Source organism: Verruconis gallopava (genome assembly GCF_000836295.1).
Source record: "Verruconis gallopava strain CBS 43764 unplaced genomic scaffold supercont1.6, whole genome shotgun sequence".
In the NCBI taxonomy this organism is placed as follows: Eukaryota; Fungi; Ascomycota; class Dothideomycetes; order Venturiales; family Sympoventuriaceae; genus Verruconis; species Verruconis gallopava.
The window spans coordinates 993306-1004970 of NW_015622142.1; the positions used below are offsets into that span (position 1 = coordinate 993306).

At 54.0% G+C, this 11665-nt stretch overlaps 3 protein-coding genes across 4 annotated transcripts; 1 reads left to right on the forward strand and 2 right to left on the reverse strand.

Annotated features, from left to right (window-relative positions):
* Nucleotides 1-71: 71 nt before the first annotated feature.
* PV09_02645 (uncharacterized protein) lies at nt 72-3685 on the forward strand (the record flags this gene model as incomplete). The annotated part of the gene is made up of 6 exons (XM_016355720.1): nt 72-559; nt 633-1158; nt 1516-1616; nt 1674-1851; nt 1917-2343; nt 2435-3685. 6 exons carry the CDS (start codon nt 72-74, stop codon nt 2494-2496), a joined length of 1782 nt encoding a protein of 593 aa, XP_016216856.1. The 3' UTR covers nt 2497-3685.
* On the reverse strand, nt 3645-6934 carry PV09_02646 (uncharacterized protein; the record flags this gene model as incomplete). The annotated part of the gene is made up of 2 exons (XM_016355721.1): nt 3645-6511; nt 6571-6934. The coding sequence occupies 2 exons, from the start codon at nt 6932-6934 to the stop codon at nt 3645-3647; spliced, it is 3231 nt and encodes a 1076-aa protein (XP_016216857.1).
* Nucleotides 6935-8147: 1213 nt separating this feature from the next.
* PV09_02647 lies at nt 8148-11437 on the reverse strand. Of its 2 annotated transcripts, XM_016355723.1 has the most exons (5): nt 11188-11437; nt 10425-10894; nt 10292-10300; nt 8830-9759; nt 8148-8747 (listed from the first exon to the last, which is right to left on the reverse strand). In XM_016355723.1, the coding sequence occupies exons 2-5, from the start codon at nt 10854-10856 to the stop codon at nt 8661-8663; spliced, it is 1458 nt and encodes a 485-aa protein (XP_016216859.1). In that variant the 5' UTR covers nt 10857-10894; nt 11188-11437; the 3' UTR covers nt 8148-8660. The 2 variants fall into 2 exon arrangements, with proteins under 2 accessions (XP_016216859.1, XP_016216858.1); XM_016355722.1 differs by having other exon boundaries at nt 10425-11437.
* Nucleotides 11438-11665: the final 228 nt, after the last annotated feature.

The window sequence follows — 11665 nt, forward strand, 5'->3', positions numbered from 1 at the left end:
TTGATTCTCGTTAAAGCAGCGTCAGCGCGGACCATGCACTCCACGATCTATTCAGCCGCATTACTCCAACAATGGATGTTGGACAGGCACATGCAAATTCTTATCAGCATGCGCGACCCCATCTGCAGCAATCGCATCCTATGCAACAGCCTCCACAGTCAATCCAAGGTTTTGGCTTGGGCTTTGTTCCCTACACGTCTTTCTATGGACAGCAAGGCGCACCACGAGGCTTGACGACCACGCACCCAACGTCTGCGGCCCCACAGTACAATACCGCCCCGCCGAATGCTCTTCGCTACTCACAGCAGCAGCAGTACAATCTTCCTGTCCATAATGGCGTACCAATACAGCGGCCGCATCCACAGCCTCCAAATCAAGTTCCGATTGCGCCTGTGCAAACCCAAGAGGCAGTTCCACCCGAGTCGTCGACTGCAGCTCAAGATGGCAAAGTAGATAAGCATATAAAGGGATTGAGGATCATTCCCGAGCCACCGGGAAAGGACGAATGGCGACAGAGGCTCTTCGAGGTGGAAGGACTTTTGATCCTCACAGAGGAGGAGTAAGTAGCCGCACCTTCTTGTGCACCTCCTGACGCATAACTTTGGCTAACTTGTTTTCTCTAATCAAAATAGGTTTCAGATCTACTTTCCACACGTCGACAACGTATACTCCCATCGATCTACACAAGAATACAAGAAAAAGCCTTTCGTTTCGCACTATTACGACTGTCGGTTGAAAGGCCGACCTGCGGGAACCCCCAAATCCGACGACCCCAATAAGAAGAAACGGAAACGCGTGGCCCGTGAGCGAGATCTATGCGATGTAAAGATCAAAATCACCGAGTATCTACCCGGCGCAACACGCGACGAAATTGCTACGCACCTGAGCCAACAGCCAAGAGGTGATGGCATTAATGCTGAGGCATTGCTGCAGCGAGTGCAAGGCGCTATTGGGCAGTCGCTGCAGTCCGGTGCACCTATGCAGGTGACAAAGCGCTTCTATACAATCCAACGCGTGAATGGCACGGGGCCTAATGCGAAAGAGGGCGAAAACGGCAGGCATAAGCATACGATCGAAGAGAGCGACCGGATCAAGAAGAACAGCGTTATTCGCTGGTTGGCAATGCAAGATAGGGAAAAGAGAAAAGCAAAGCCGTCTGTAAGTTCTGAGACTGTTTCCACCTCGCAGCTGATCCTATCTTCTGTACGTCTTTTTTTCTGGAGCTGTTCGAGCCCCCGGTCGTATGTTCTGCAGCAAGGGTCTCGCATGATCTGCGTCTTTCGTCATCCATCATCACTTCCTAAGCAGCATCATTTTGTGTGAATCGATCCCCCTCTCTTCAATGCTTCACACTATTTTGCGAGAGGCCTTTGTCCTATCGTTACGTCTTCGCGCTCTTGCACCTCAAAGGTTTACAGATCACATGTTCTCTTCACAGCGAATTACATAGACTGTCCTAGATTTGGCACCACTACTTCACAAAACATGACTTCATCTGACGGCAAGACGGAGCAGGAAAAGAAAACCTATCACACGAAAGCTACGGGTCCAGCCCTTGGAACAGTTAAAAAGCATTCAAAGGACCATCCTCTGAAATTATATGGAAGTTGTTTCTGGTATGGCTTGATGGTCAATACCTTGTACTCTAATACAGGTGCTAATCTTCGCTATAGTCCATTCGTGCAACGTGTTTGGATAGCCCTGGAGTACAAGAAGCTCGATTATCAATACATAGAAATAGACCCATATAAAAAACCCGATTGGTACCTGAAACTCAATCCTCGGGGACTAGTACCAACACTACAGGACGGTGATTGGTGCTGCTACGAAAGCACTGTGCTCATGGAATATGTATGCTGTATCCCATTATCCTATATAAGCTTGCTCTCTTTGGTAATGATCACTGACCCCCACAGCTCGAAGACATCAACCAAGGCAAACCTCTTCTACCCTCTGACCCTAAAAAGCGCGCACACTCTCGCCTGTGGTCGGATCACATTAATCGTAAAATAGTGCCACGCTTCTACTCCTACCTTATTGCTCAGGAAACTTCTAAGCAGATCGAGGAGGCTGCTGGCCTCAAGAATGAGATCGAGAAATTGGTCAACGCTGCCGATGCAGAAGGCCCATTTTTCCTTGGCCCCGAACTGTCCTTTGTAGATGTTCAAGTGGCTCCATGGGTAATACGTCTGAACAAGGTGCTAAAGCCGTATAGGGGATGGCCTGACGTAGACAAGGACAGTAGGTGGGGCAAATGGGTTGTAGCAATTGAAGCAGACCCATTTGTGAAAGCGACGACGAGCGGAGATGAATTGTATCTTGATAGCTATGAGAGATACGCCGGTGAGGCTCCCTCTTTCTCTTTTCCTTCCTTCGCCTCAGCTTTCAGCTGGACCAAAACCTCAAGAGTGTGCGGGTAGCTAACTTCGCACAGAGAACCGCCCAAACACAAGTCAGGTCGCTGATGCCATTAACTCTGGCAAAGGATTGCCATGAGCTGGGACGTAGGTGCTTTGAAACGTACAGTAACAAAAACGCAATTGAAATAGGCTGCTTCAGTCTTTCATCTTTGTGTATTCAACATGCTACGGAGGCAATCACGAGAGGTTCAGACTCGGCTTCTTGAGTACTGGTGGGTCTGCGTCCTTTCCACGCACACCGCCGCCGTGCAGATTGTCAAGCTTTGCAACAACTCCTCTTCTAGTGCCTTTTAATAGTGCCAACCTTCTCGAAGAGATGGGTTCCCTTCGGGTAAATTTCCTTCGGCCCTTGTACCTCAAGAAAATGCCCTTGGGGGCTGCAGTCCGTCAACGCTTCACACGAGAAGGCGTATGACGCATGCGAAACGGCCCAAATCCACTTCGCGCGGTTGACGCCAGACGCGGAGCTTACGCTTTAATATCTTGCTGAATGCTTTGAATCACATTCAGTTCCTAGCAGGCGTCCACAAGGTCGTCCGCGTGTATGATGGCCCGTCAAGTTGACATAGGCCGTCGCCATTCACCGAGCGACGGGCTCTGCACACCCGAGCCTTGTGAGGGTTTTTGGCGAGAGATTGGGTGCCGCTGCGGAACAGCCGAGGAAAAGGACCTGGTTGCGCGCGATTCAGGTCTTGTAGCCATGGTGCGCGTCGTTAACGCGTTCTTCCATTGCGTCGGGGCTGGGCGTGCTGATTGCGAAATGCCTTTGGCGCGACCACGGACGAATTGTATAAGTTAAACTGTTTCCTGGGATACGCTACGGACGTGCCTAATTGCGCTTCTTAGATGGCTTCATTGGGTGAGCGCGTTTGCTGTGGACCTCCCCTTTCTCCTTTTCGAGTATTGATCGATCGTCTTCACGTCAGCGTCTTGAAGGGCACCCGGGAGAGAAAGGCAATGAGAAACGACATCTACGAGGATTTATGTCATGAACCTAGAATTTCTATCCGATCCTGTGCATGATTGTGAATTATGAAAGGTTGTGCTTTGTGTTATGAAGAGCCGGAAAAATTGTCCGTCATAAGGTTGACAGCGAAGACCATAGTGAATGTATGGACTGGGGATTGGGGGAAAATCAGAGTCATGGACAAACCCAACATCGTTTAGCAATGGACAAAAAGAAAAAAAAAAAATAGCGTCGCACCTGCAACACCGGCGACATCGCTAGGTAAAAACATCACTGACAAACCGCGAGTTCTTCATCACACTCATGAAACTTTCAACCATCTCTGAGCTCAACTGTTTCCCTTCCATCTCAGCCTTCCACTTGACGAGCTCCCTCGCGGCACCGCCCAGTTCGGTAGCAACCGCTCTACTACCGCACACGTAGACCATGGAGCCCCTTTCGAAGAGGTCGACAACCTCCGCCTTGTCGTGGAGCATTCGTTCCTGCACGTACTTGCAGCCGGCACTGTCGGCAGGGCTTTTGCTGAAGGCGTATCTCACATCCACCGCGCCGATCTTCTGCCACTCGGCGAGTTCTTCTTCGTACAGCGCGTCCTCTTTCCTGGACCGGCATCCGAAGAAGAGCAAGGCGGGAGCAAGCTTGCGTTTTCCTTCCTTGATCAGGTACGCCCGCTCCTGGATAAAACCTCGAAAGGGTGCCAAGCCACTTCCGGCGCAGAACATCATGAGGGGAGTGTTTGCCTGGTCGGCAGGCAGACGGAAGAGCTTGTTTGTAGCACGCACGGAAACGAGGACGTCGTCTCCCTTCCTGAGCGTCTTCAAATAGGTACCAGCCACGCCCTGGAAGCGGTCGCCGAGTCCGGACATGGTGGGAGCGTCGATGACAGAGTACGTCAAGGTGCACGAGTCAGGCTGTGCGAGCGAGGACGATGAGATTGAGTAGTGTCTCGTCTGCAGTGGCGGAAGCATGGTCAGGAATTGGTCAAACGGCAGGTCAACGCTCGGGTACTGCTCGAGGAGGTCAAGAATGCTGATGCGATGCTGGAGAATGCTAGCTTCGTACATCGTCTGATCGGTCAGATCAGTGAGCTTTTGCTTGTCTACGCCTGTTGCCGCCTCGGACAGCGTATGGACGTCGCGGAGAGTAGCGGGCTGTGAGAGCTCCACATAGCCTCTAAGCAGGTCATCCACGTGCATGGGCACATTGGCTGGCAGGTTTGTAGGCCCAGCGTCGGCGATGGTGATGATGCTCTCGATGTTGATCTTGAACCGATGCATAACCCTCTTGATGCTAGCTTCTGGATTCAGCGGTAGGATGGCAAGGTAGTCACCGACCTGGTAAGACATTTCCTCTGGGAGGCCGATCTCAATATGTCGCTTTTGGGGACTGCCAAATGCCGTGAGCTGCTTAGCGTCGAGCACCTTGGCCCATCGCAGATTCCTTTGGTTGAGGTGCGCAGCCCGGTCTTCCTTCTTGACGTCCATTCTCAAGCTTGATTTAACGCGCTTGATCGACGAGACGCGCTTGCTCTCGGCCTGAGGAAGAGCGGGCCAGAGGGTCTTCTCGGCCCAGTCTTCGAAATCTGTGAAAAGACTGTTCTTCAAAGCGTCAGTCTCCCCACGTTCGGCAAGCCTTGAAGCACCCAGAGCAGCGAGCTTGTCGTTAATGAGCTTAGGCTGTCGCTGGAAGGTGTCGCGCCAGTCGCTGTGGCCGACCCCGAAGACCGCATACTGCACACCTTTGAGCAGAGTTGGATCCCTTTGAGCCTCCAACCAAGCTGCGAAACTAGCCGCGTTATCGCATGGCTGACCTTCGTATGAAGCAGTAATGACGACCACAGGCATGTCCGTCGGTAATTGCTCGATCGCGTTGTCCAGCTCGACGACGCCGGCTTTGAAGCCGTGTTGGCCTGCCTGAGACGCTAACTTCCTGGCCAAGGTCTCGCATGTCCCGGTATTGGAACCGTAAAGAATCCTCAGGTTCTCATCACCAACAATCTCCTCCTCTGCTGCCGTAGGATTGCCCGCACCATTCGCCTCGGCAACGTTTGCACGGCCGGCAAGACGTTCCTGCAGACCGGCAGCAGTAAGACCAGGCCGCAGTTTCGCGCGCATGTAAAAGTCCTTTGGCTTGATCGTAAGCGTCTGCACGATCTTCAACTCGTACGTTGGATCGTCCATGGTCATGTTGAAATTTTGCAGGATGGAAGCGCAGATGAGCAGTGCCTCCTGCCAGGCGAAGGCCCTCCCGATGCATGCCCGCAGGCCGGTGCCGAAGGGCTTCCATGCTGCCTGCGGCAGCTTCTCAAAGTTTTCGTCGAGCATGCGCTCTGGCCGGAATTCGTTCGCGTCATTACCCCAGATCTTCGGGTCGACCTGGATCTTCGTCAGGAGGCAAAGCACGCCTGCGGTCCCGGGCATGGCATATTTCCCTCCTCCGATCGTCGGTTTCTCTTCCTTGTTCTCCGGTCGCACCGCGCGGAAGTATGCCGGAGCCGTTGGGTGCAACCGCAGCGTCTCCTTGAGCAAAGCGTTGAGGTACTTGAGCTTGCCGAGGTGTTTGACGTTCACCTTCTCCTTGCCAATCACTTCGTCAACTTCTTTCTGGGCCTTGAAGTAGGTCGACGGATTCTTTAGCATCTCCGCGAACGCAAACGTCAGCATTCCCGACGTGGTCTCGTGTCCAGCGATCAAGAACGTCCTCATGTTCGCGACGATAAGCTCGTCTCGCATAGTCTCACCTGTCTTTGGGTCCTTTCCGTGTAACATTGCGTTCAAGAGATCCTTCTTGTCAACCGGATTTGCCCTCCGTTGGGCCACGATATCCGCTCCCGTCTGCAAGATGAGCTTCTGGTCCTTTTGGATCTGCTCCTTATGGCCGGGCATCAAGCTCTTGATGCGACTGCCGATCTGGTTGCGGGAGTTCTTCTCCCCTAGCCCGCGGTTCATCGCCTGAACAAAAGGATGCATTTCGTTTGTGTAGAACGAGTTGAAGCGGTAGTCCATGGCGCACAGAGCGATGGTGTCGAGCGTGAGCCTTGAGAAGTCTTCCGACGCCAGGATCTTGGCATCCGGACCTTGTCGCGCCCATTTGAGCAGCAACTGGGTCGCGATGTCGTCCATTTCTGGCACAAAGGTCAGCATGCTCGAAGCACAGAGATTGGGGGGCTCTGCCAAGACTTACCCGGAAACATCTTCTCGATGGCCAAGGGGCCGAACGCCGGCATCAGGATCCGGTGCGCCTGCTGCCAGTCGACGAGCTTCTCGTTGGCCTGGGCGAACAGGCCGGACACCGCATTCGGATCCTCGCCGCTGACGAGGATCTCGTGCCGCACCTTCCAGAACCTGGTTTCGTCGCACAACTCCTCGAACAGGTCGTAGCCGCCGACCACGACGGTCTCGCGTCCGGCCACCTTGAACTTGACGATCGGTCCGTACACGTCGATCATGCGCTCAAGGGGCCGGATATTGACCCCATCAGGATCCCGCAGGTCGAGAATGTTGCCCAGGATCGGAAGAGCCCGCGGCCCCGGTATTTGCTCTGTCATCGCGAGAGCGAGAGTGGTCTGCTCGGGCTGCGTGCAGTCGGTGCTCGTCTTGACCCTCTCGCTCCTCCTTCTCCTGCTGACGCTTCTTGTACTTACGGCGGGCGTAGGCAAAGAGGAACATGAATGGTCCGACGCTGGGGCTTGCCGAGCAAGGTCGAGTCAAGTAAGTACGTGTATCTGTGATTGGGGAAAGGGAAGGAGGGCGAAGCCGCAACGAGTGCAAAGTAGATGCTGTTTGACTACTATTCTTCGACTTGCTTAGCTTTCATTCCACGAAGAGCAGAGAGCCTGAGCCCGTGAAGTTGCGTCCTTCAAAACATTGCTCCTCGAAACCAAGCTCTTTATACCCCTCAGACGCGCCCTCCTCTCGCCCGTCCCTGCCGGCCGAGAACGAAGACAAAGGCCCATCCCGTACGTAAGCCAGCTCTCAGCAATTACGAGCCATCTTCTTGCATCCCTTCCCCTTGCCCCCCCCCACCCCCCTTCGCGCCGTCTCGCTCGCACAAACTACCCAACTTGGGCTACCCGCGCCAGCACTCCAGCATCGCCAGCAAAACGTCAGCGTTAACGTACCGTACCGGCGACTTTCCACTCCCCTGACAGCTATGCTTCCCTTCTTTCTTTCGTGCTTAAGACGCCCTGCGAGCACGGCACGCCAGGGTGGGTTTTGTAGAGGCTGTGGTACACCAACGCCGAGGGGCTGAGTCTGTTCGCACGTCCTTCCGCATTGGGGGGTTATCACCCAGCATCGTCACCCTCACCGAGCCAGATCGTCCGAAAAAAAAAAAGAAAGAAAACACGAAAAATCATTGCACGCTCGCGTTCCAAGACAGAGCGAACCTTTTTTTTTTTTTTTTTTTTTTGACAGACAAACCCACCCCCTTTCCATCTCGTCCGACCGGGGCGGGTTGCGGGGAATCACAACACTGGAAATGGGCAATTAGTTAGTTGTGTGCAGCCGGTCCCAAAAGGTTTGCTCCAATTCCTGCAATCAACGCTGTTTCCCATGGCCCTGCGGCCGGGACCCCCTCTCAGCCTTCGGTATCTTCTTCGTCTCGGAAAGCAAGAGCGAGTGGTTTTGTTTTTGTTTCAATTTTATTTGTAAAAAAAAAAAAAAGAGAGAGAGAATAGAAGTGAGTAGATGTGGGCTTCGAGATAGCGTGGTTTGGGGAGGGGGGTCGGGGAAAACTTCCGTTCTACTACTCGCTACGTCCGTCGTCTCTCTCGCTTCCGGCAGGCGACAACGGGCTGCAGAAGGCGCCACCTCGACGGACGGGCGAATGCGTTCGCCTGCCTTCTTTTGTTATCTGTAGCGGTAGAAGAAGCAAAAACACGAATGCTTCCAGAGGTCGACGCTTTTGTTTTTCTCAAAAAAAAGGGGGGCTTCTTTAGATAGAAGGGTGGGCATATTATACATACATATATATGTGTGATATGCATATATGTATACATATGCATTGCAAACCTCTCTCTCCGACAGATTCAAAAGAAACCCCTTCCCGCCTTGTCATCATTTCAAAAACGTTTTTGCGTATGACAGATTGCCTTCGGGTCTTTCATGGTTTCCCCTTTTCTTTATCCCCGCCATCCTCTACCCGGTCGTGACAAAAGGGTTCAGATACATGTTACATCGGTGGATTCTCTCTACTCGTCACTCTTGAGCTTGCCTTCTCGCCATTTGGCTCTTCTTCTCGTTTTGCTCGCTCGAGCAAAGCCCGGACACAATTTAACCGCTGAACTCCTTAATGTCCGTCTTCTTGCCATTCAGAGCCAGAGGCACAATGCCAGACACATGCATATCAGGGCCGTATACCTAGTTTTCAACTTGTTAGCCTACGTGACGATGCCCCGACGGGGGGGGAGGGGAGACGAGACAAAAAGAAAGAGAGACGTACATGAATGTTCAAACCAAGTTCCTGACCGACACTCTTGATGTTCCTCAGACCTTCCTGGTAGTTGGGGCCAGCACGACGAACCCAGATCTGAACCTTGTGCTCGTTCAGCAGGGGTGCTACTTCCCTCAGCGCCCGGATGACACCCTTGAACGTCGACGCCACGTTTGTGAAGTTGGCAATACCGCCGCCAATGAAGAGCACCTTGCCCTCTGGTCGCTGCGGTGCACGCAGCATGAGGTCAAGCACTGTGCGTGCATAGTGGTAGGTCTGCGTCTCGGTGGGCGCACCAGAGTACTCGCCGTAGTTGGCGAGTTCGGACGCGAAGCCTGCAGACGCGATGGCGTCGGCGTACACAACAGAAGCACCGCCACCGGCGACAAGGGTCCACACGCGGCCCTCAGCGTTGAGGATGGTCAGTTTCAGCGAAGCACCGGTCTTGGCGTCCATCTCGGCGATGTAGGCCTCCTCCTTGCTCAGCTCCCGACCGAAGGGAGCAGGAAACTCCATCGGTGGACCGGCGTCGATGTTGACCTTTCCGCTTGTCGGTGCGGATGGAGCGAGGCCGAGAGCGGTGTTGGAGCGAGCAATGGCCCACTTGACACCACACTCAAACTCAGCCGTCTGGTCGAGCTTAGCTGCCAGGTCCAGGAAGTAGACGTCTGCACCGTCACCAGCCTTGTTGGGGATGACGACGAGAGGGTTGATCTCGAGGTATGTGAACTGGCAGTCGACGTATACTGCGTACAGTCGAGCGATGAAGTCGATCAGGACGTTGTGCACACCCTTGGGTACCTTCTTGAGCAGCGTCTCGGCAAACTCCTCGTTCGACGGGTACTCCTTCAGGTCAACGGGGATGAGCAGCTTCTCGGCCTTCGCGTCTACGTCGCCGACATCTACACCACCCTCGTGGGTGAAGAAGATCCAGTCACCCTAGTTGGCAGACATGTTAGCATGCGTGCATCCAGTGCAGGTGGCCATCGCTTGGATGATCCTTCTAGCAAACAAAAAGCTTCTAGAACGTCTGGGGGGAAAAGCGGAAATAGGATGGAACGATGCAAACAAGGATAACGACGGGAGCACCCGCTGGAACGTTCACGGCCAGCTGCAGGTGCCATGTGTGCGGGAAGTGGTCGTGCATAGGGCAGCATGGTGTGGGTGTGGGTTGTTGTTTGCGTGCTAGGGGGGTGGGCATTTTTCGGGTGACTGTTTCCTCTCCGTTCGCCCGCCCGACGGTAAAGCCGAACAGCCAGAACTTTTGAGCAACAGAAAGACGGACGAATCTCAACCCAAATTCGATGCACAGTTTCTTGTGCCTTTTTTTAATTCTCCGACCCCTGGAATACATTCTTCGGATGAATTTCGAGTCTTTTGATTCTCCGTTTGTCATTTCCTTCTGAGACCGCCCTTTGTGGTTCTCTTGCGAGCGTGCCGGGAAATTATGCGATAAAAGGCGCACACGTACCTCTCGAACCTAAAAACATGTAAAAGTCAGTCCCACTGGATTCCAAGGATCGACAGTCAAACGTCTCGTTCCTCTCGTCTGCCTTGAAAGAGACACGGAGACGACGGGAAGGAGGGCCAAGAAGCAAACTTACAGACTGAATGCAGATGTAGTATTCGGTTTCCTGTGGGTGTGGCACCATGGGCTCGACGAGGAAATTTCGCAGATAGCCGTCAACGGTCTCGACTCTCTGCAGCTTGTTCGCCCTCTCGGCGATCCACGCCCTCGCCTCTGGCCACGTCTTGTTGAGGGCCAGCAAGCCGCTCTTGCCTCGACGCTTGATCAGCTGGTCTGGCTTCGCGACAAGCTTGATGCCTGGGGTCAGCAGCCAGGGGTACTTTGCCTCTGCGGCGTCGAGCACGCCGTTGATGTCGTCGCCCTCCTCGAAGTGGATGGTGGCCATCTTCGCCGGCGGGTTGTGGGTTGTGGGCGGGGGAAGGGGCGAGGGCTTGATGACGGGTGCTCGCGTGAGGTGGTAGTTGAGGATGGCCTTGCCATCGGCCTCGAGAATCGCCTTTGCAGACATTGTGGGCGACGGGGTTCTAAAGCGCTTTTCGAACTATTCTAAGGGGCTATGCGTGAGCAATTGGACTCTGGAACAGTCGTCTGGGCCGATGTCGAGGTTCAACGTGGATGACAGAAAGAGCTGTGCAGCGGGCTATGCGAAATGTACTTGGCGGCGGGAGGAGCAGGACTACGTGGGTATCAAGGGATTGGAGCTGCAAAAGAGTAGGAAAGGATGAAGACAAGAGATGGAGCCAACTGGAGGGACGGAAGTGGCAATGGTGGTGGTGGTGGTGTTGACCGTGGTGGTTCTTGTTGGTTACGGGGACAAAGAATTGAGGGCGGTACAGTACCGGATCAGCACGAGGCGTGAATGTGAGAAGGTGTGTGTGCGCTACGTGGATGTGCCTTGGAGCGTGGGGATGAGCAACAGGTACACCGTGTTGGCGACGGATTGTGTTGACGGCGTTTTCTTTGGGGCGCGATGAGCTTTGGTTGGGTGAGTTTGGCTGGGGACGACAATTTTTGGGGCTTTGGCCAGGTCCGGGAGGGGCGCATCAACAACTTTTCAGGGGTGTGCGCTGGACGGGGGGCGACAGAGGGGGCGCCCGAGGACCGCACGCAGGGCGCGCGATGGAGCCAAGCCGAAAAAGGAGCGGAGGCTTACCTGGGCGAGAGAGGGAGACGGCGGGCGCTGCGGCTTTGTTGAGCCCAAAGATAGAACGGGAACGAGCAGCAGGTAAGCAAAGCAGTGTTGAGTCGTCGTTCTTGACCTTGGTGATCGGGGGCGGTCAGGGCCTTTTTTTTTAGGTCTACGGGGAATGCTGCACG

Coding starts and splice junctions, on each gene's coding strand:
- PV09_02647 (XM_016355723.1), bottom strand. CDS start 10,856: ATGTCTGCAAAGGCGATTCTCGAGGCCGATGGCAAGGCCATCCTCAAC. Junction 8,748..8,829: donor AACTTGGTTTGAACATTCAT/GTACGTCTCTCT, acceptor GTTGAAAACTAG/GTATACGGCCCTGATATGCA.